The 24,438-nt window shown below is 42.8% G+C and overlaps 1 protein-coding gene and 2 long non-coding RNA genes across 4 annotated transcripts; all 3 read right to left on the bottom strand.

Moving 5' to 3' along the window:
- Positions 1–237: 237 nt before the first annotated feature.
- Positions 238–24,438, bottom strand: LOC115573695 (uncharacterized). Of its 2 annotated transcripts, XM_030404588.1 has the most exons (7): positions 24,246–24,438; positions 2,177–2,515; positions 1,796–2,047; positions 1,613–1,657; positions 1,022–1,123; positions 888–931; positions 238–584 (listed from the first exon to the last, which is right to left on the bottom strand). In XM_030404588.1, the coding sequence occupies exons 1-7, from the start codon at positions 24,352–24,354 to the stop codon at positions 507–509; spliced, it is 969 nt and encodes a 322-aa protein (XP_030260448.1). In that variant the 5' UTR covers positions 24,355–24,438; the 3' UTR covers positions 238–506. The 2 variants fall into 2 exon arrangements, with proteins under 2 accessions (XP_030260448.1, XP_030260449.1); XM_030404589.1 differs by lacking the exon at positions 1,613–1,657.
- On the bottom strand, positions 12,221–14,189 carry LOC115573696 (uncharacterized). The gene is made up of 2 exons (XR_003982328.1): positions 12,579–14,189; positions 12,221–12,486 (listed from the first exon to the last, which is right to left on the bottom strand). It is a non-coding gene; the product is annotated as an uncharacterized LOC115573696 (long non-coding RNA).
- LOC115573697 (uncharacterized) lies at positions 14,280–16,739 on the bottom strand. The gene is made up of 3 exons (XR_003982329.1): positions 16,496–16,739; positions 14,688–14,797; positions 14,280–14,552 (listed from the first exon to the last, which is right to left on the bottom strand). It is a non-coding gene; the product is annotated as an uncharacterized LOC115573697 (long non-coding RNA).

Genomic DNA, 24,438 nt, shown 5'->3' with positions numbered 1-24,438 from the left:
CACAGGAGTTGAGTCAGGCCGGCTTCTTATAGAGTAGGTGATTAGGTGGGGATGAGAACCAGGTGTGCCTCGCTGTGCTTGGCTAAGTGGGTCAGCTCCGCCTCCCGCCGCTCTCCAACACTGCAGGTAAAGCAAGGGGAAAAAAGCAGGGTGCACACAACTATACATCCCCGAATAAATCGGGGCAGCACGAGCCATGACATATTGTGCTGTATGCTCACAGAACACAGTGTAGAGTGAAGTGGTGAAGACGTCTTTATTTGCAGATGATATTGTTAACAGATATAAATAAGAGAAGACTGTTACTGACTCCATTAAGGCTGAAAACACATTCAAACACACACACACGCGCGCACACACATACACACACACACAAATCTGTGAACAACAATGCTAAATGAAAGTGAGTTAAAATGAGTCTTTCTGCACACAGAGACATGAAACTGAGCTCAAGCTGCTGCAGCTTCAACAACAAGCAGGAAATCTTCAAATCAGCTCTGAATTTTTCAGTGGAGTCTGACAGAGGCAGAAGTGTCTCCACGGTTTTCATATTTCACCACACCATCATCTTCATCATGATCCACCTGTGAAACGCAACAAAAACAAACTGTCACTCTGACACACTTTAACTGGCAACTTTCACATAACTGACCCACTTTTAACACAAGAAATAAGAAATAATCTGACAGCACCTGAACGCACCATCCGTTACTGTTACTTGTATATGTGCGTGTGTGTGTGTGCGTGCGCGTGCATGTGTGTGTATGTGTGCATATATATTGTCCCAAAAGCGCTTCAAATGTTGCTCCCAGCTGACTGTTGATGTTCATAAACTAAGTCATCTGAACCTGAACGCACCACCAGCTGCTGTCTGATCTGATCTTTACCTGACTGGCGGCTGCACCTGAAAGCCTCACTGGTTTCTGGTTCCCTGGACAATAAAGCACAGAGTAACATTTCAGTTCTAAACTGACAGTTTGTGTTCATCAGTCCAAACAGATGTTGGTGTGAATGTTCTCACCTGGAGCTCTGATGAGAAGAACAGTAATCACAGTAATTAGGACGAGTTCAGCCACACGCAGAACCAACATGATGTAGTCGACAACAGAACAATCTGTACGAGCTGTGGAGCAGAAACATCACGTCAAATCAAATCAAAACCAAATCAATTTTATTTATATAGCCCTAAATCGCAATCACATTGCCTCAATGGGCTTTACAATCTGTACAGTGAACGACATCCTCTGTCCTTAGACCCTTGATTCAAGTGAGGAACAAACTGTCAGAGAACAAAGTTACCATCAAACATCAGGAGCACAACACATGTGTTCAGTCATGTTAGAGACGTGACTCGTGGGGATGGAAATGTCAGACGGTCGCTGACACAATGTATTAAGATAACAGCTGCAGACTCTTCGTCTCATTAATGTACATTTGAAATAATTCGGATACTTAAGAAAATGTGTTTGATCTGTAAATATCTAATTCAAGTGATACAAATGAATTAAAGTCGCTTCTCAAGTCAGAAACAACATTCTGGCTGCAGCTTCCTGTTCCGTTCCAAAGTCATTCAGCTCAAAGAGAGAATTACATGTGACTTTCAGAAGTGTACCTAGTTGTGGTGTAGTGTCGTCCTCTGCAGATGATGTCTTGCTTCCTTCATTGTTGAATAGGACACGAAATGTTAACACACAACAAATGATGATATAATACTTTGTGTTTACCATCCAAAGAGACTCACTGTGAATTAATAATAATCGTAAAATTATACTTCATGAAATCAGACCAAATGTACCTGAGTTAACTTTCCACAGCAGCGTCTGTCCACTCTGATCATCTGTCACTTCACACTCAGGTAACTTGTGATAGTTTGACTTGTGATTAAGATGAGGAGGTTTATATTTCACCGTGGCAGAACAGCCAAGCCGCACTGTCTCCACTCCATCCATATTATCATCATACAGCCACTTCACTGTGTGTCCACAGTCACCATATGACAACACATAGCAGGTCAACATGTCTCTATCATCCTGCTGTAGTTTCTCCACTGGTGAAGATGAGACAAGACAGCAAGAATAAAATTAACCTCATCACTGTAATCATTAGTTTTGTAATGTTTGGTATTTTGTTCTGACAAAAAAGTTTGTTCTAAAAACATAGAGATTTAAATACTCACCGTTAACAACAGACAGATGAACCAGAGCATCTTCACCTTGTTGTCTTCCTGATTTGTCGAACTGTCTGCAGCTGTAACGACCAACATCCTCCACTGAGACATTTGTAATAACCAGAGAGCAGCTCTCTGTCACGCTCAGTCTGTCTGATCGAGATCTGGGAATCTCACTTTTACTGATCCGCCCAAGATTTACCAGCTGTTTTGCTGATACCCCATAACGATTGGCAAGCCAAGAAGTACTGTCACATTTGTCCTGAGTATTGATCACATTGTCACAAGGCAAGGTGACTTCATCTCCAACTCTGGCAGTGACGGAGGTGTGATTCAGTCCAGTTACTGCTGTTGAAGATGAGAGATAAATATGAGAAAAACTGGCAAAATGAGGAAATGTTTGTTATGTTCATTGTTCGTGTGATGATTATTTCTTAATCCCTGTTTCCAAGAGTTCACTCAACTCACCACGTTAAAGACAAAAGATAACAGATGTTCTTGTCTTGTTGAATCCAGTGTACCCAATAAAGAAACTTCAATGCACCTTCCATTTCTATATGTGATATACGTCTTCTTACCTGTGAATTGAAGCATCGCTGTCACAAATAAAGACATTTGAATCCATTTGAACTGGACCATCATGATTCTCTGTCTCTCTCCTTCTTCTGTCTCTCTTCTTATGATCATCTGAGATTCTAAAGTGGTGCTTTAGTCGAGAGAAGCTGCACCTACTTCCTGTGGTTCATGTGATATCACTTCCTCATTCTTAATCTTAGTCTGTTTTATATTTGTATTTCACTGAATTTCTAGCAAATGTCACATATTCCACTTTTACAGGTTTGAAATGTAGTTATCTCTCATCCACATCGTATGTCACTTCTTCATTCCTAATTTTTGTCTGTCTTGTGTTTATAGCTCTCTGAATATCTTGTAAATGTCCAAACAGCCAAACATTCTGGCACAACTTCCACTTTCACATAACTGGGCAGTGACCTATTTCATCTCCTGAGCAGGAGAAGAGAAAAAAGAAGGAAGGAAGGAGAAGAAGAGGAAGTTGACTATGTGAAGATGGTTCGTTCAAATAAATATTTGCTGTTTCTTGAGACAGTGTTTATGGTAAAACAAACAGGAGTCATTGTGATGTTTGACAGCGCACATGAACAGACAGAAATGTATCTATATACATTGTAAAACTAGGAGAATAGAACTTTTGTTTATTTTTGCGTATAAAAGTTTGTAATTAATCACTTTATTCTTTTATTGTATGTGGGTTGAGGTTGGGGGGGGGGGGCTCGCTTGTCTTGGACACAGGCAAGGGGGTCTTCAAGGAAAAAAGGTTGGGAACCACTGATCTAGAACACTCTTAAACACAGTTTCCCTGGCTTTAAGCCCAAAAGGCATTGCCTCAGGGCATGCTGGGGAAACTCCACCCACTTATTCCCCAACTGAGTCAGTCTCAATGTAACCGGATTTAGGATAATGATGACTTTGGAGGTCATTAACCGGAAGCGGAAGTTGCTGTCCCAACATGGTGCTGTGGCGATTTATTTACATAGGAAATAGCAGCATCATGGTTCATGTGGCCTAGCCACACAGCAGTACAGCTGCTTCATCAGGACAAGGTACTGCGTCAGACTGAGCTATGCATCCTAAGTCTTGTTTTCTAACAAACCTCCAGATTATTCAGTAGAATGATTTCAGTTTTAGACACTATGTGTAGGATGCATTTATTGTTGACAAAAGAGTAGCTATTTTGTAAAATCCACTAGCTAATAAGGCACAATGCATTAAATAAACTAGCTTTAGCATAATTTCTTTTTCATCCAAGTAAACGAAAATGCATACCTATACACCTACTCACTCTTTTGTACATACATACTCACATTTACATACATACATACTAGGGATGTGAATCTTCACTGGTCTCACTATTCGATTGGATTAAGATATATACATATATATATGTATATATATATATATACATATTAGGGCTGGGTATCACCAGGTACCTCGCGATACGGTACTATCACGATATTTTGCCCACGATAACGATAATATCATGATACAGCGATTCTGTGATAATCGATATATTGCAAAAAATTTCAATCTACGATACATCACGATATCTGTGTCACTGAAGAAATTCATAATTTATTGACTGCACTGAATCCATTTCACAGGAATTAAAAAACATTGTCAATCAATTTCACATGAATGACAGCCAAGTAAACAAAGAGTATATTGCACAGTGACTGTTCTTAACACAGACACTGACTACAACTATCATTAAATATCTATATGTGTGGGTTTCAGAGCTACTTAAACCATTTTTTTTATTTTATTTGGTTGTATACCTATGTTTGAATAAAGATAAAGCTGTCCTCCGAAGAGGGGTGTTGGTGGGCCAAAAAAAAAAAAAATGTAAAAAAAAAAATATATATAATTTTTTAAAATATTTTTAAATATCGATATTTGGCACCAGTGTATCGATAACGTACCTCAAGACGAAATATCGCGATATATCGTAGAATCGATATTTTGGCACACCACTAATACATATATACATATATATATATATAGACACACATATATATATAACCTGGTGTTGTCAACAACAGGATTAGGCCGTAGATCCTTACCTATAAAAGCTCCCACAGATTGGGTTATTCTCTCCCCTTTCTCCAAGTTGTGTGGTAGAGTTGGCAGCGTGCCATCAGTTCTTGGCTGGACGGGTCCGCTGTCTCTTTGGCAGCCACTAACGTTGACAGTAGCCTCTCCGGGTGAAAACGGCTAACGTGGTTTCTCAACTTTCTCAAGACGAGTAGAGCAGGTGGGCTAGTGATCGGAAGGTTGCTGGTTCAAATCCCAGCTCCAGGCAGAGCTGAGCTGTCAAAGTGTCCTTGAGCTGGCGACTTGTCCAGGGAGTACCCTGCCCTCGCCCAGAGACAGCTGGGACTGGCTCCAGCGAAAAAATCCTGCGACCCCATAAAAGGGATAAAGTGGTTGCAAATGATGGATGGATGGAAAAAAAATGCTAAATTAAACCCTTTCCCACTTCGGCACCGCCTCCCAAATATGTCTTTGACACAGGTCTGTTTTTTTGATTGGCTTAGGCTGTAAACGTTGTTTCACTTGTATGAAAACACTACTACTGTGTTGATGAGAGGTCGACACTGTCCTCGTGCAACACATGTCTGAGGAAGTCGGGCAAGAAATGAAAGGTGGAGGACATTAGAAGCTATTTCACCAAACAAAGTGTAAGTCACCTTAGGAAAAGAAAAAAAAAGCTTCTGCTAATGAATGCAAAACATCGTCTCCAACCGTTTTCTCACTCGTAATGGCGATTGATTTGTTACTGTGTCAGGTGACAGAAGAAGCAACACAGCCGTCCCCTTTATCAGACAGCGGTGGAGTGGCAGGGTCACAGCAGCAGGTGAACTTGAATAAGGACATGGTGGTTAATTAAATTTCAAGTGTTAGCTAGATGTAATATTAACAGTAGGCCTAGTGAATACTACTGATCTTCTTCGAGATTTGAGTCGTGCTGTGTCACTGCTCACAGCATCAATGTTTCATTTATCAGGTGACAGAGGAACCCGGGCAGGTTGTAGCTCATATAGGGAAGATTCAGGGCTACAGGTAAATTTAACATGATGCGAAACTAAATGTATTACTGCATATGTTTGACTGCTTATGTACAGTAGGTAATGCATCGTACAACCTTAATGTCAGGCAGGCATCATGTGTTATTTCACAAGGGTGCTGCAATAATCTTGCCTGGCTGTAGGCCTAGTTCAGGGAGAGGCCAGGTGGAGTTACAGGTGAGAGCTCAACATAGGCTATAAAAAAAAGACTCTGTGGTAGATTCATGAAATTCTATATAACTATAAGGAGCAGGCAGACAACGTGTTTCTGTATATTGGGATTGTCAGTGGTAGTTTAGATTCATTGATCCTGACTTGTAGGTTTTGTTTTGAGCAAATAACTTTCTATTTTGAGAGACCTTTAATTTGAGCAGCCTTTTTTGATTGTAGCCTGGTGGATTGATTTTGTGAACACCAAGTTATGCTCCTCAATGCTCCAAAGCCAGCATAGTGCTAATGTGTGAACAGTCTACATGCTTTTATTTGTTGTTAATCTATGTGTAATGCAAAGTTTAATACAGTGGTTTGCACCATCGTGTAATGTAATGCACTATGACTGAAGTAAAGTTCAGACATCGTTACTACACAGCCTCCTCGTCTGTCATTAGTGTCATTACACCGCTTGTCCCCACCAATGTCAAAATCAAACCTACAGCCTTGCCATCTGTTCACCTTTTCTGTGTCGCACAAAGACACAGTGGGTGGAACCAAAGAAAGGCTGGTGACCCGGATGAACTTACCCTAGCAGCAGAGGTGACTCTTGGTCTTCCTTTCCTGGGGCGGTCCTCATGTGAGCCATGTAGCGCTTGATGGTTCTTGCGACTGCATTTGGGGACACATTCAAAGTTTTTGCAATTTTCCGGACTGACTGACCTTAAGTTCTTGAAGTAATGATGGACTGTCGTTTCTCTTCACTTAGCTGATTGGTTCTTGCCTTAATATGAATTCTAACAGCTGTCAAATAGGGCTGTCAGCTGTGTACCAACCTGACACAACGTTACGAGCCGTCTAAACTGATGTACATCACAGAGCAGACCAAGCAGTAAGGGGAAGCACACGGTCTTGGATTTAGCTACAAAAACATTTCATGTTATTGGAGATCAACCTGCACATGAGATGATGGTGCTCGACCCCTTATAATAAGAATATAAATATCTATATTACATCTAGTTTTTGTCTAATTAAATATAAAGCTCAGCTTGTTGCTACTTAGTTTAAAAATATCAGGATATCAGGATAAAGCAGGTTCTATTATTTTCTAATAAAAACCTCATTTCTAGGTTTTTCCTAATTTGATATAAATGAAAGATTTTTACTGTTATTAGTGTACTCAGTTTATAGCTGTCTTTGTTTACTATCTAATAAAGATCATATATGTTTTGAATATATTGGCTTTCTTTCCCGCCCAAGCTCTCTGATTTAACAAAGAATATTATAAATGAACTTTTAGCCATGCTTATTGTATCCAGTTCAGATATTACAACTTCATTTAATGAAAATACAAAAACAGGACAATGTAGTAGTGTACAGTTTTATGAGCTGCCCAAGAGGCCAGTAAAGTGAGGCAATGTGTCTTAGTGATTCATTTATTTTAATTCTATTTAATCACATTTGAGCAGATTGTTACTGAAAGATAAAATAAATAAGACCTTCCTCTCTCTCTCAGCTGCTTGTACAAGCCTGTGGACATTTTGTTCAAGTTGTTTAAAGCTGCTGGATTATAGATTTCTTTGTAAAGTGTCTGTGCCACTAACGGAGGGCAACTGTAGCTAATGTTAGTTTATAAATGGAGCCTAAAATAATACAGTGCAGTACTCCAGTTAATGTACCCGTTGTTAGCTGAAACAAGAGACAAGAGAAACCAAAGACATCCTGCTGTGTGGGGAACAATTTGTCAACTAGTTCAGTTAAAATGCGGCTGAATAAAAGCTTAGATTAGTGCTGAAGACCAGGAAAACCATCAAATAAACTCAAAGGAGCAGGGAACGATTTACAGGAAGGGAAGGAGCGTGACTGAAGTAGTGATGGGAACGGCAGTTCCTTTTACTGTACTGAATCACTAGAATCCGTTCATTAAAATGATTTGTTCAAAAGATTCGTTCACCGAATAGATCAGTGCTCTCCAACTCCCTGAACTGATAAGCAGCCAAACGATCCGTCATTCAGTTTATGATTCAGCCCTGAGGTTCCCGTTCACTTACTGAGGGACGGTGCGTTCACGGACTATAGTACACAATCATTCGCGGGAGATGCAGCGCTGCTTTGAGTGGTATACATGCACTAAAATTATTACACGGTGAAAGTGTCCTCTGTGCACAGTAAAATCACTTAAAGGAGTCATCACCTGGTTTTTTACATATCCAGTCCCTCTTGGATCGCTTTGGATCAATTCTTAAAACTTATAAGAAAAAAAAAAATAATTAAAAAATCAAACATAGAGCTTGTTCTGACACTTTTTCATACCGCGACTTTCTCACGCGAGATTATGCGCGAGGTTTTGACCGGTCCGGATGTGCATTGTATTAATATGTAATGAGGCGCGCGTTGATTGGCCGCAGGAAGGACAGAGCCGGAATGGGGGGCGAGCCTGCATGCACACACAGACTCCACAACATAAACAGCCCCCTGTCATGGCGCACACACTAAATGACGAACCTTACGGAATTCAGGCATTTATGTACGAGCCGGAGTCGGAACCCGAACGGGAGAGTGAAGAGGCAGAGACGGTGGAAGAGACACGTTTACAGCAGGATGTCTCTGAATGGTAAATTCTTTGTTTTTTCCTTCTTACTTTTCACACTCGTGTTTTACATGTAAGACCTGAGTTTCAATGCTGGCGGTCACGATGTATGGCGTGAAAATGACAGAGAAATAAGCAGATTCGGCGTGCTCACTCAGAAAGTCTGGCTGAGGACGGCTGTGAGCCGATGCTTAATATGCAAGTAGCCTCCTGTGGTAACGTCACCACAGGAGCAGAGTCAAAATCTCGTGCTTTAGAAACGCGCACTATTGTGCGCTATTCCTGTTCGGAAAAAGAGCCAAAGCGAAAAAAATAAGCCACTTTCAAACTCCAGCTTTTCAGGCAAGTTTCAACAGAGGTCCAACACCAATATGCATGATTTAACGAGAGAAATTGCGATTTCCGGGTGATGACTCCTTTAACATGATGCGGATGTTAACGGATGTTAGCAACACAGCGCTAGTTTTAGCAGTACGGTTACTGAACGTGAATCAACTCCTCTGCCCTGTGTGAGTGACTGACTGACACAGCGCCACTTTCGGCACAGTACGTGAACGAGAATCACGTCCTCAGCGATGCGAATCATGAGTGAGTGACAGCGCGAACGTGATTCACGTCCTGACGTCCCTCGTTCTCACTTTCTAATGAGTCATCTGGTCAGAAGGTGTACATTTTCAGATTTAAATTCATGGTAAAGCAACAACAGACAAAGCAAGTGTCATGCTGAAGAAGTTGATGTATGGGGTTGTCCTCAACCTGGGCACCTAAAACCTACTTCAACTAAAGGCTTAGGGATGAATGAAGAACTGATTTATGACCACTAGTGCATTGCCCGTAGGAAGCATGTATTCCTATAGAAAAGTGGGAGGTTAAGTAGCTTTTTCATGGATGGCCAAATGAGGCTGTGTTTGAAGGTGGGACGTCAGGGATATAATTGGCTGTTTTTGACTACTTTTGATTATACCATTATATTTCACCTTAAAAACTATTTACCTTGCCTTACATGGTGTAATTATTTTTATCACAACCTCACATGTGTGACTGTACAGTTCTTTTTTCATTTTAAGGTACTATATTAACACTATGAACCTAAAATCACAAAATAACATAAAATCAGAGTAGAAAAAGTTAGTTTTTTTACTGTGAAAACCACAAATATGTTTAATGAACCAATTGCATTAGTTATAATGCAAATATAAATCGTTGTTTACTAAATTGGTGCATAAGTTTTTGAAATTTACGAAGTTATGTATAACTATTTACATTTAAATGCAGGCAATGCCTCAGGCTCAGGGCTCAGCTCATTCTGCCTGTTCCACATTCAGCCGTCTCCTCCTTGGTTTGCCTCACAACACGACTCTACTACTCACTAAACACACCACACCAAATACTACATAACACGCTAACTATACACTCCAAACATGCTATATGTCACAAATCTCTCAACTCTCAATATCGCTGTCTATACACCGACCGTCGTTGCCTGTCAATCATCCGCCTACGTCCCTCCCACATCTTCCTGTTCCTCAACAACCAAACTTGCTGCTTGGACACTTTCGTGACAAAAGCCCGTTTTTACCGTTTCTTCTGCACCAGACACAAAGCAAACGTGACGGCGATGTTCGCGAAAAAGCGTGGCGGACATTATTTACCCTAAGTCCGGTTTTGGACGTGCCGGTGAGTCCGGTCCATCGCCTCGATCGGGAGGTGGGCTGTGTAGCTAGCTACACACGAACATCCACAGATCTGATTGCACTTTGTTGTCCTCACGTCTGCGGATCTCCTCAGACCCGAACAGACTCGATCCGGACTCTTTTAGTCTCATTAATCCACAACAGTCAGTTTAGATGCACAGAACAGAGCGGAACCGAACCACTGGCAAAATCCCGGTCCAGCTCGCGCCGCTGCAGGTATAAATCTGCTTGTTTCTTAAGGTGGGGGGTCGTGGTGGGCTCTGCAGTGATTGGCTCTGGTGCACGCGTGGCCACGGTGTGCAGTGATTGGCTCTGGTGCGCACGTGACTGTGGTGGCTCCGGTGGACAATGCTCGTGGAATTTGTAAAGCATTTATGAAATAATTTATTAACGGTATCATTGCAGTCCAAACAAATGCGAAATAGCACACCCTTGAACCACGCAGCAGCCATGTTGAAACTCTCAGGTCAGTCTGATCCTGATCCGCAGAGATATTTGAGGCACACACACATACACACACACACACACACACACACACACACAGACAGACAGAGATTCTTTGTATTATAGATAGATTAGTTACAACTTATACGTCTGTTGTGGAACATGGTGAAGGCTTGCATTGCACTTGTTTCTACTCCCCTACACACACACACAGACACACACACACACTCACACACACACACACACACACACACACACACACACACACAGTGTATTCACTGAGCCAATTCAACACTCTCTGGATTTGAGGCATACTCTGACATCTTATGGACAGAAACTGTAATTACAGTCTGTACAGTCAATGAGATGTATGATCGTATTTCTGAAATTATCCTCCATTCATGCTCAGCAAACAGACTGCATGGTGATGTTCATTACTCAGACAGGGTTAAACTCTGATTAGAGGTTAGAGGTCCCACTTGACTATTATATCTGTGTATATCCAGGGGTTCCAGGGTTGGAACAGTTACTTTAACAATGTATTCTGATACAGTTACCAATTACCATAAAATTGGTAGTGAGAGAAAAGGAATATCAACAAGATGACCTTTATTTGATCTGCATATCTGTGTATTTGGATTCACTGAAGACCAGAGTGATGTGTGAGACTCATGGAGTGTTGTCATGTGTGTGTGCATGGTTACAAACTAGTATATCATTCTTCAATTAATGATTGGAATCCTGTTACTAATCCCCTTTTTACTGAATGTATCTGAAATCTAATTATATCTTTTTACTGTAATTTTTATACTGTTTTATTTGTTTCTTTGTGGCGGACCCTGCCACCTTTTAGTAAATAAGTGTTCTCATTAATATTGTGAATATTAATGTCTCAGTTTGAATTCCACTTTTCAGTTGTGGTGCATTACACAACAAGAATAAGAATTTCATTCTTTCAAACACAACAAATAAGCAACATAAATGTTTTTGTTGTCATCAAATATGTTGTCAAATTGATCATGAAAGGTAGTTTGGTGCTTAAACAGTTGACTATTTTTTAAAGGAAACATAAATGTCAACAATGTCTACTTATATTCATTTTAATGTATTTGCATGAATACCTGTGTCTGTAAACTGTGACTTCTTTGTGACGACTGACTTTTCTTTGGTAAAAACAAACATTTGACACAGAATGTTCCCAAGACCAGATAAATTAATATGAATATTTTGTCTTGATAAGTTGTGTTATTATTATCTAAACCAGTATGTTGCCTAAAGTATCATTACTCATTATCATTTCAGTGTCATTATCACAATAATTTCAAATGATCATACAAATGTGAAAACCCTTGTCAACAAACAGACATTAAGGCACCTTTAGGTGTAAAGGTGTAACTGGGGCTACATATCCTGTGGGGCCTGTATGAGGATACATACGACTACTTTCACATCGACAAGCTTTGTTATAATGACACATGAAACATCAGCGTCTTCGGCTGGACTATTTTAAAATAATTCATTGAGAAGAGAATGATGTCGGCTGATATTTTATTGGCCCTCTTAAGAAATAACGATGTGTGGCTTACCTCAGTGTTTTGATGATTTGAGGTTACTGGCAGAGGCTAAAGGTGGAGTTTAGGTCACAGCCTCTGCAGGTGGAGTTCGCCACTGCATGTTGCTGGCAGAGACTTTAGGTGGTGGCTTGTGTCTGTCTGCGCAAATCTGATGAAGGCATTGTGGTTGTTTTTCAGCTGAGGATGGATGTTGGAGGTGGAGGCTTCAGTGGTCTTCCAAAATCTGTGGGTGGAGGCAGAAAAAGGTTACAGGCAGAAGCTGTCAGCAGAAGATGGAAGACACTTTAGGTGGAGGTTTGGGCTGCAGTGGTCTACCAGAATCTGCAGGTGGAGGAGGCAGCTGCAGGTTCCTGGCAGAGGCTTTAGGTGGAGGCTTGTGTTTGTCAGCACAGATCAACTGACTGATGGAGGCAGCAGTATTGGTATATCAGTCGAGGATGGTGGTGGAGGTAGAGGTGTTACTTGTCTTCCAGAATCTGTAGGTGGAGGAAACAACAGGTTACTGGCAGAGGATGTAGGCTGAAGGTAGAAGACACTTTAGGTGGAGGTTTTAGCTGAGCTTTTCAACCAGAGTCTTCAGGTGGAGCTAGTCTGCAGGTTGATGGTGGAGATTAAGGTGGAGGCTTGTGTTGCTCTTGTTGACACAAATTGACAGGTGGAGGCAGCAGGTTTTTAAAGCTGATGGTGGAGGTTGAGGTGGAGGTGGAGGCTGAGGCGTCATCGGTCTTCCAGAATCTGTTGGAGGAGGTAACAACAGGTTACTGGCAGAGACTGTAGGCAGAAAGATGGAAGATACTTTAGGTGGAGTCAGAGGTGGAGATTTCTAGACGAAGACTCAGTTTGGACTTTAGCTGGAGGACATAGGTTGCAGCAATCTGTCAGAATCCACAGGTGGAGGTTGCAGTGGATGTTGCTGGCAGAGGCTGTAGGTGGAGTTGTTGCCATTGTCTGCTAGAATCTGTAGGTGGAGCTGGTGGCTGCAGGTTCCTGGCAGAGGCTGTAGTTAGGTGGAGGAAACTGCAGGTTGCTAGAAGAGGATTTAGGTGGAGGCTTGTAATATGTCTCCTTGCAAAAAATCTACAGGTGGAGGCAGCAGTGTAGGGTTTTGTAAAAGGTCGAAGGTGGAGGTTGAGGTCTTAGCTTTCTGCCAGTATCTGCAGGTGGAGGTGGTGACTGCAGGTTACTGGCAGAGGTAGCAGGTGGAGGCAGGAGTTGGAAGCAGCTGCAATTGGATGAATCAGGTTGTAGCTGACTACAAGAATTTACAGGCGGGGCTGGCAGTGGATGTTCTTGCCTGTTGATTTGGGTGGAGTATGTCTGTTTGCAGCTGCAGGTGGAGGCTAGAGCAGCTGGCTGATGTAGTAAGAAGGCACGGTTTAGATTTAAGTGACTGGAGGAGACTTGTAGGTGGAGGATGGAGCCTCTTACTCCAGATGGCTCTCAGAGGTTGTGTCTTGGCAGGCGGCATAGGTGGTGTTCGAGGTGGAGCCTTGATTACTGACGGAGGCTGAATGTACTGATGTAAATGAAGCCAGTTGTGTATAAGTCTCTAATATTTACAGGCTGGATTTGAACTCATTGAACTGTTATTACAAAGTGTTAGAGTGAAGCTGCTGCTCTCAGGTCAGTCAGGGTTAGGTTCTTGGCTTCTTGGCTCTTTTAGGTGGAGGCTGTCCAGGGCTCGCTTCTCCCAGAGTGTCTACATCATAGAGGGGAGGAGAGACTCCACCCCCGTACCAGACGTCCACGTGTGAGTCCATCTTGATGGGTTGATGATGTCATGGCCATTGGTTACTGTAGATCACAATTAATCACGCGATATTTCTGGCTCAGAGGACTAGATTCTAGATCGGCCGTGAGACAGATAATCTTTATGTGTGTGGTGTCCTGTGCTGAGAATATCGGAGCACACCACACACGGTACGATCAAAGCATGTGTGGGGGCTCTACAGATAAAAAATCTCTTAAGATTTATAGAATCCTTATGTGTGCACCCCCCTTTAGACTCTCTGGTAATCTTCCACTGAGCAGTTGTGTATCTTCAGTAGACCGGAGCGGTTCACACCAGTGGAGCTCAGCTGGTTGGCAGGTGGGCCGGGGGGCACGTTGTTGGACGCCACGGGCCGGTCAGCAGGTGGGATGGTGGATGGAGGCGCTGGGACCAAACTCCTCTCCCCTGGACCACGAGCAGAAGGTGAAGAAGGACGGGACGCAGAGCTCTGCTTCCTCTTTCCGGGGAAGTTTGGCCTTACTAGCGGAGTGCTGATGGGGCCCCGGGGTTAAATTCACCTGGAGGAGGTCAGCAGCACACGAGAGGATGTCAAGCTGGTCAGCTTGTTACTTATCAACAGAATACTTTCACAGTCTGACAAGAGAAACATCTCCATCAGAGACGAACGGTGTGTTTTCCTCCACATGTCCAACCTGCTCGTTCCCGCAGCATGGACACTTGCTCCAGGAACCGTGTGCCCGATGGCAGAGCTTCTCCTGCGGCTGCCGGAGTCGTGGTCTCGCAGGTGGATGGGAAGGTCACACTGCAACAACACACACACACACTCATATGCTACAGTGAGGCTCTGCAGGTGCAGTCATAGCAACATGTAGCATTGAACCAGATCTAATTACTTTACCTGTTCATCTTTTCAACCAGTGCAGCCATAAATCTATTCTCTGAAACAAGATCAAATTGATGTTTTCAAGGCTCCAGAGCAACAGTGAGCAGCTGGGCCAATAAAATCCTGCTTATCAACAGTCCTACATGAGGAATCATAACAATATGATAATAATAATTTTTCCAAGTTGAGCACTTTAATGCACATTATTTTGATTGTACTCAGATACTTTTACTTGTAATAGAGTATTTTTGCAGGATATATCCACCTGTACTGAAGTAGGACTGAAGGGTCTGACTAGCTCACCTGTCCACCACTGCCTCCCACTACATTATGTACAACATGTCTGCTTCGGCCTAAACAGCTGCTTCATTTCTAAACGCTTTAATAGCCTTTATTCTTTTTTCTACACTTTATTAGTTTGTGTACTTGAGTCTATTGTCTGTACCATGAGACATGTTACAGTGTTCATCTCAGAGCCTGACGACTTTATAGACCTTTCTTGTTCACCTTATACACCACTGACTTTCAGTACAACACCGGGTCGTGTCACCTGTAAAAGTTTTCTGACGACTCGGCTGTTGTTGGGTGTAAAAGTGAGGAGCAGGAGGAGGAGTACAGGGCACTGGTAGACAACTTTGTGGAGTGGACTGGACAGAATCACCTGCGGCTGATAATCAGCAAGACCAGAGAGATGGTGATAGATTTCAGGAAGAAGAGGAAGACGGCTTTCCAACCTCTGTGCATTCTGGGAAAGGATGTGGAGGCGGTGGAGGATTACAAGTACCTGGGTGTTACCATCAATCACAGACTGGACTGGAGATCTAACACTGAAGCTGTTTACAAGAAGGGGATGAGCAGACTTTACTTCCTGAGGAAGCTGAGATCCTTCAACGTGTGCAGCAAGATGTTGGAGATCTTTTATCAGTCTGTGGTGGCCAGTGTACTTTTCTTTGCTGTGGTTTGTTGGGGGAGCAGCATCGGAGCCACACCAACAGACTCAACAAACTGATCAGGAAGGCTGGCTCTGTGATTGGCTACAAACAGGACACTCTGGAGGCTGTGGTGGAGAGGAGGACACTGAAAAAAAACTGTTATCCATCATGGATAATCCTCTCCACCCTCTCCACCTCACACTGGTCAGACAGCGGAGCACCTTCTCCGGAAGGCTGCTTCAGCTTCGCTGTCGTAGCAACAGATACAGGAAATCTTTCCTGCCACAATCCATCACTTTATACAACAACTCTCTCACCTCTGCCTGACAGAGAACTCTGGTCTCTCTACTGTTTTGTTGTATATATCATTATTCTTATAGTATATTTTGCATATTTTGTTTTGTTGTATATATTATTATTGTTTATTGTTTATAGCACACTGTGCACTGTATATATACACTATGTTTATAATGGATTCTATTTATGTTATGTACGAAGTGTTTTATTTGCTGACCCAATACTGCTGTAACAAAATAATTTCCAAGTCTGGGATCATTAAAGTAATTCTATCTATCTATCTATCTATCTATCTATCTATCTATCTATCTATCTATCTATCTTTCACCTGTCAGGCTTCAAAACACACAGAAAACACCATCAGACTGTCAAAGTTTTCAAGTCTCACATGTTCCATGTTGGAGGTCGGTTGTGTGTCTGTCAGTCTCAGTGGCTCGTTCGTTGTCATCCGGAGTGAAAAAGTCTTCAAGAAAAACAAAAATCTACAGAAGTTGACGAGTGAAATCGGTAAAATCTCTAGTGTTCACAGTTTCGGGCTTTGTTTGTTTTGAAATGATGACCTGATAGAAATGATGCACCTGAAGAAAAACACAGCAACCGTGGAATCCTGCACGGCCATTTTGTTGCGCTTGTGTTCTACAGTCACAGCTCACCTCTGGATTTAAACCTTCATCCAGTCAACCTGCAATAGATGAAGGGGCTCCGGAACAGGGGGGGCCAGGGGGCCATTGGCCCCCCCACTTTACGGCCCTGCCCTGGACGCCGGTTCCACCGGCGCACATCACTATATGCCATTAGGCCAGGACCCAACTGTAGTGAAAGGCTGTGAATGAGAGCTCTCTCTCTCTCCCCCTCTCTCTATCCACTTCATGTCGTTTCCCTTTTAATAAGCTGGCACTCGAAGCAGCTCATGTTTGGTAGAGATCAGGTTCTCCCTGCAGGTCCTTCACGAACAAATAAATAAATAAATACATTTGAATATTTTTATTTGTTTAAATCTTAAAACTGAGTAAGCACTTTCTGTCTATTGATCGCGCAGCAGCTGTATGCCTACACACACACACACACACACACACACACACAGCGCTGTCCACGGTGTTGTGACTGACTCCTGAACTGGCTATAAGCACTGATGCGGAGGGTTTTCTATCATCCTCACGAGCTCAAAGAGAGACAGATGCACACAAGCCCAGTGACTAGGGTCTCTAAAATATTGGCAAAATGCAGTTTTTTTCCTATGCATTTCCTTTTTGTTTTGTGTTTTTTTTTTTTTTTAATTGTCATAATCATGGATCATGTGTAAAATTAGGCTATTTTTAATGTATGATTTGCGCATCACTATTTGACTTTAATAAAGATGCTGGCCTGCATGCAATTCTTGTCCTCACCAAACGAAAAAAAAGAGACCGCGCTGGAGCATGCGATGTTTTGCAGCCATCTTGTCTAAAAGACAACAGGGAAATCTACTCGCAAATTTCGGATTTCAAAAGAGATCAAAGACGAATATCACTGAGGAGCAGCAAGAGGCGAGTTCTTCTGTGGATTCTAGCCTGAGGACCGACACCACCGCTGCACCTGCGGGGACTGCAGCCGGGCCCGGGGTGACCATGATACAGGACGAGCCGACAGAGGCTGGAGATGGGGTTTAAAGACAGCTCAGAGGCCGCTGATGAAGGTGACTCCACCTACATCTCTCTCCCTGCTAACTGGACCAGCCAGCAGAGGAGAGAATAATACCTCATACCTCATTATGTGTGATGTGAGTGGGAATTCAGAGACGTGGACAATGTGTTTTTAAACATTACAGAACTGAAACGAGGAACAGATCCGGAATCCATTTACACTGGTTTGAGACAGAGTTCGGGCCAAGCTGTAAGGTCTAATCCGTATAAACTGTATCATTAATTGTTGGCACTGTGTTGTATGATGTTGCTGAGGATCGGATCTCTGGTAGGCATCATGTAATGCTCGCCAATGTAATAATGTCCCCAAACGTAATACACCACAAAGGTAATACAAATAGATAGATAGATAGAATTACTTTAATGATCCCAGACTGGGAAATTATTTTGTTACAGCAGTAGTGGGTCCGCAAATAAAACATTTCATACATAACATAAATAGAATCCAATATATACATAGTGTATATATACAGTGCACAGTGTGCTATAAACAGTAAACAATAATAATATATACAACAAAACAAAATATGCAAAATATACTGTAACAATAATAATATATACAACAAATCAGTAGAGAGACCAGAGTTCTCTGTCAGGCAGAGGTTAGAGAGTTGTTGTAAAAAGTGATGGATTGTGGCAGGAAAGATCTGCAGCTTTTAAGGTAATAAACCCACAAATGTAATACATTTTCCACAAACGTAATAGCCGCTGCCTACTACAAACGTAACATGCTATTTCCCACAAATATAGTAACTATCGCGTTAGACTTAGCAGGTAATGATGCGTCAGGGCTTCTTTGGTTCAGCACCGCGGACAGCGGTGAGAGAGATGATCCTCATTAACCAGAAGCATTTTGCTTATGCAAAGAAAGAAATCTGTTTAACACTAGAAGGGCCTGAACGCCAACACTACTAGAACAGCCGTAAAAGGTCATTTTGACCGCTAGATTTTAAACTATAATCTCTCATGTAAATACCCGAATGAGTGATAAATGCATTCATTGTGTCATGATATTTTTTATTAAAAATCTAAATAACACTAAAATAGAATTACTTTATTTGAAAATGTACATTTTGACAAGTTTAATTATACATTTATCAATATTCATATCATCGCACATAGTAAACCGTAATTATTGCATTTACACAAGATTTTAATAGAGAAAACTCAGAGCATGAACATTAACGATTAAAAATAACTTATTTGGTAATGAAACATTTTATTTGAACAATTAATAATATCAATTAAAACAACGTGTTTTATTCTGTTTGCAGCTCTTTCGGACCGGCACTGTTGATGCGTGTTAGTGTTTCAGAGGTTATTTTGCGCATGTTAATGCGGTCTTTATTCCTTGTAGCCAGACTGGCACCACTACACAAATGTTGCAAGCTTACTCTTAAGCTGCAACCACAAGTGACCCTACAAAAGTGGAGTCCAGTTAACACAACCAAAAAGGTCACAAAAAGTTACTGCACACAAGTATTAATTAGGGCCACACATCACAACGTGACCAACACAAAAGCAGCCATCTCACACAAAACCATGTTGCTGTGCAAATTATAAAACAAAGGGAAACTGTAGAGACACCGCAATTTGACCTGCCTACTAAAGGTGGCTAACTCATCTAGCTAGTCTTCAGTGGCTTGCCGAGCTCGAGACGTCTTTAAACGCTGAACTCAGTGATTCACCGGAGACCAGGAACCTAGTCAACTGCGAAACACTGAAGCGTACCTCCACTCAGGATTACCACCAAAAATAAGAAAGGCAAAACAACAAACATGGCAAATCCTTGAAAGTGCCCAGCAGCTATCTGGTCGGGGTGCTCAGACAGACACACAACATGCAGCAACAACTTAACAAAAGAGATGACCACTACACTTAACTAAAGGCCACTTACACAAACTACTACCTCACCTCATGGACATTCAGATCCCGGACGAGCCCCCAGTTGTTACGACCAGGGACTAGGGAAAACCCTGGCGCAACAAGAAAATGAGACTCCCCTCTCCCTGTTCCCCAAACACCACCAGCAGCAAGTATTTTAACATAGTTTTATTATCAAAACATAGTTTGTCCACAATCGCACAAATGCTGGTAGTCTTGGACAGCAGCGGAGGAGAGCCTGCAGGAACTGGGAGGAGCCGGCCTTTAAACTTATGGCTCCAGGAAAGCAGCCAATCAGCGCCACAGGACAACCTACAATCAATCAGACACACCTGCAACCACTCTCTCACTCACACACATACTCACAGGTAAAAGAGGGATATTAAAAACAGACAAATAGAAACATGACCTCTAGGGTCGTAACAGAATTGGGACGTAGTGAGTTATCTGAGTTGGTGCTGAAATATCCTTGTTTGTTTGCCGATATCCCTTCTCGTACACAGTGGATAGAGCATGATATTGATGTGGGAGATGCACAGCCTAGTAAACAGTGGTTCTATCGCATGTCACCTGAGAAGCGTAGATACCTTGATGCGGAAATAGATTTTATGCTCCAAAACGATATTGCTGTGCCTTCTGCGTCAAGTTGGGCCTCTCCATGTATTCTGGTGCCAAAGCCGGATAAAACACCTAGGTTTTGCACAGATTTTAGAAAGGTAAATGCGGTCACGAAACCAGACTCCTTTCCACTGCCAAGAATGGACGATTGTATAGATCAGGTGGGGCCAGCTAAGTTTGTGAGCAAGTTCGATCTGCTCAAGGGATATTGGCAGGTGCCGCTGTCTGTGCACGCACAGGAGATTGCTGCGTTCATCACGCAAGCGGGTCTGTATACCTATACGGTGATGCCATTTGGGTTAAGAAACGCTCCAGCAACGTTTCAGCGCCTGATGAATCGGGTTGTGGCAGGGTTAGAGGGCTGTGCAGTTTATCTAGATGATTTGATCATTTACAGTGACACATGGCACTCTCACCTTGAGCGCATCCGTGCGCTGTTTGAACGGCTGGCTGAGGCGCGGCTCACCATCAACCTCGCCAAGTGTCAATTTGCTAGGGCAACCGTCACTTATTTGGGCCGTGAAGTGGGGCAGGGCTGTGTGGCTCCAGTCCAGGCCAAGGTTATGGCCGTCGCAAATTATCCACCGCCTACAACAAAAAAGGAGCTCCAGCAGTTTTTGGGCCTAGTTGGATATTACAGGAGCTTTTGTAGAAACTTCTCTACTGTCGTGTACCCTCTGACCAAGTTGCTTAAGACCAAAGCAAAATTTGCAGTGTCTTGTCGGGCCTGTTTTGGGATTACGCGTGTTGGGTCAGCTGTTTATGCGTAAAAGTTGCCGGTCGAGATGGCTGAATGTGAGGCGTTTATTGCGGCTCCGTCAGAGGAAGCCTTGGAGAAGTGCACAAAGGAGCAGTTACTTAAAATTGCGGAGCATTATTCAGTGGTTGTGGGGGATAAGCGACTCAAGGAAAATGTAAAAACTACTTTGAAGGTAAAACTGGTTGAACTGGGGATTATGACAACAGATCCGAGTGAGTTTCATCCAGTGACCTCTACTCTTCCTGTCCAAGCGCAGGGACTTACGTTTGAACAGCAGAAAGAACTACCATATTTTTCGGACTATAAGGCGCACTTAAAATCCTTTAATTTTCTCAAAAATCGACAGTGCGCCTTATAATCCGGTGCGCCTTATGTATTAATTCTGGTTGTGCTTACTGACCTCAAACCAATTTTATGTGGTACACGGCGCTCAAAAATCCCTCCACTTGATGGATTATTGGAGCATTACGGCTACCGTAGTCAGGAGCCTCGCGGAGTAATACGTACTGTGCTTCAACATAATATTATGTTGTGTGTATAAGGACCCCAAAATGGCACCTGTTAAGAGACATGCTTACGAAGCGGATTTCAAACTCAAGGCTATCAGTCACGCAGTAGAACATGGGAATAGAGCAGCTGCAAGAGAATTCAACATTAATGAATCAATGGTACGGAAGTGGAGGAAGCAAGAAGATGACCTGCGCCAAGTAAAGAAGACCAAACAGAGTTTCCGAGGGGAACAAAGCGAGATGGCCACAGTTAGAGGACAAAATTGAACAGTGAACAGCAGGTAGAAGCATCTCTACAGTCTCTATGCGACTCAAGGCAACAGCGGTAGCAAGTGACATGAAGATAAATGACTTTCAAGGAGGTCCTTCCTGGTGCTTCCGTTTTATGAAAAGGCGTAATCTCTCCATCCGCACAATAACTACCGTCTCGCAGCAACTGCCAAAGGATAACGAAGAAAAGATGGCCATTTTCCCCACCTACTGCAAGAACAAGATCACTGAAAAGAAGATCCGGCCAGAGCACATCACCAACATGGACAAGGTCCCCCTTACCTTTGACATCCCCGTGAACCGTACTGTCGAGAAAACAGGGACCAGTACGGTATCTATACGCACCACAGGGAACGAGAAGTCATCTTTCACTGTAGTTCTCGGTTGCCAGGCTAATGGCCAGAAACTACCACCCATGGTCATTTTCAAGAGGAAGACTTTGCCAAAAGAAAAGTTTCCGGCCGGCGTCATCATCACGCTAACCCAAAGGGCTGGATGGATGAGGAGAAGATGAGTGAGTGGCTGAGAGAAGTTTACGTGAAAAGACCGGATGGCTTTTTCCACAAATCTCCGTCCCTATTGATCTGCGACTCCATGCGCACCCATCTCACCGATACTGTCAAAACCCAAGTGAAGCAAACTAATTCGGAGCTTGCCATCATTCCGGGTGGATTAACCAAAGAACTCCAACCGCTAGATATTGGTGTCAACAGGTCGTTCAAAGTTAAATTGCGAGCTGCGTGGGAGCATTGGATGACAGAAGGCGAACACACATTCACCAAGACAGGGAGGCAACGCTGGGCGAGTTACGCCACTATCTGCCACTGGATCGTGGATGCCTGGGCTAAGGTATCAGTCTCAAGTGTCGTCCGAGCTTTCACGAAGGCCGGAATCATCACTGAACAGCTAAGTAACAGCAAAGAGACTGACTCGGAGAATGACGAGAGGGATCCGGGCATGCTTGATGCCGAAATCGCCCAACTGTTAAACTCAGACACTGAAGATGAAGAATTTGATGGATTTGTGGATGAGGAATGAACTGAGAAAGTGAGTGTATTGTTTTGTATGTTATGTGTTACAACTGAACAATGTTATGAACGTTATCAACGAGTTATGAATGAGATGAATAAAGTTCGACTTATCTGACTGTTTTGTTTATCTTAATGCGCCTTATAATCCGGTGCGCCTTATGTATGAAAAATAGAGAAAATAGATCCGTTCATTGATAGTGCGCCTAAACAACATAAATAAATAAATAAATAAATAAATAAATAATCCGGTGCGCTTTATGGTCCGAAAAATACGGTACTCTTATTGCAGATGGAGCATGACGAACGGAAACATCAATTGGATATTAAAAAACAAATTGAGTTGGCTGTGATTCACCAGCAGACAGAAAAAGCTAAGTTGGACCTTCAGGGATGTTGGGTAGCTCAAGGGAAGGCATCTAGTGAAGATCAGGGCGGACAAGGGACTGGATCTGGAGTCAGTCCGTTTGACCTTCGTAATTTGCGGTTAGTGCCACACTTTAATGAGAGAGAGCCAGATGTGTTTTTTCTTGTGTGTTTGAGCGTGTTTCCAAGGCGAGGGGCTGGTCGGATGCGGACTGCGCGCTAATGCTCCAGTACATCCTCACGGGAAAAGCGCAGGAGGTATACTCATCCTTGAGTATGGAGAATAGCGCTATCTATGAAAAAATAAAATCTGCAGTACTTAAGGCTTATGAATTGGTGCCGGAGGCATATAGACAGCGTTTTAGGTCAAGAGGACTGGACAAACCTATGTTGAATTTTCTCGAGACATAGCCAACCACTTTAAACGCTGGTTAACTGCACTGGAGGTTAACACTTTTGATGAGCTCTGTGATTTGGTGATTTTTAAGCAATTTAAGAATACGCTCCCGGGTCGAATTGCAACGTACATCACAGAGAGGCAAGTCACTACAGCTGCCGATGCTGCTGTGTCAGCAGACGAGTATGTGTTACTTCACAAGAGCAGTTTTCGGGAGAGCGCGGCTGTGCGTAATGATTTTGGATGGAGAAGGAATAATTCGGGTACAGCTTCACTTGACTGGACGCTGACAGGGAAAGCTGCTTCTAAGTTTGACCTTAAACCACGAGGTAACTATGATAAAGTTGGAAGCTGCAACTACTGTCGTGAGACAGGCCACTGGAAGGCCGAGTGTCCTATGCTGCATTCTTAACCTGCCAATGTTCAACCAGCTCTACTGTTTGTTTGTTTGTTTGTTTCCTGAATCATTGAAGGTCCAGACAGTGCTGTCACATACTCACAAGGCAAAGTGGCGTCATCTCCAACTCTAACAGTGAAGGAGGCTGGAAGGTTTTCAGCTGCTCCTGTTCACAAGATCAGAGAAAATGCACCTTCCATTTCTATATGTGATATACGTCTTCTTACCTGTGAACTGAAGCATCGCTGTCACAAATAAAGACATTTGAATCCATTTGAACTGGACCATCATGATTCTCTGTCTCTCTCCTTCTTCTGTCTCTCTTCTTATGATCATCTGAGTTTCTAAAGTCGTGCTTTAGTCGAGAGAAGCTGCACCTACTTCCTGTGGTTCATATGATGTCACTTCCTCATTCTTAAT

Source organism: Sparus aurata, chromosome 22 (genome assembly GCF_900880675.1).
Source record: "Sparus aurata chromosome 22, fSpaAur1.1, whole genome shotgun sequence".
Taxonomy (NCBI): Eukaryota; Metazoa; Chordata; class Actinopteri; order Spariformes; family Sparidae; genus Sparus; species Sparus aurata.
Note: the sequence above shows the minus strand (reverse complement) of the source record. Positions and strands in the feature narration are given on the sequence as shown.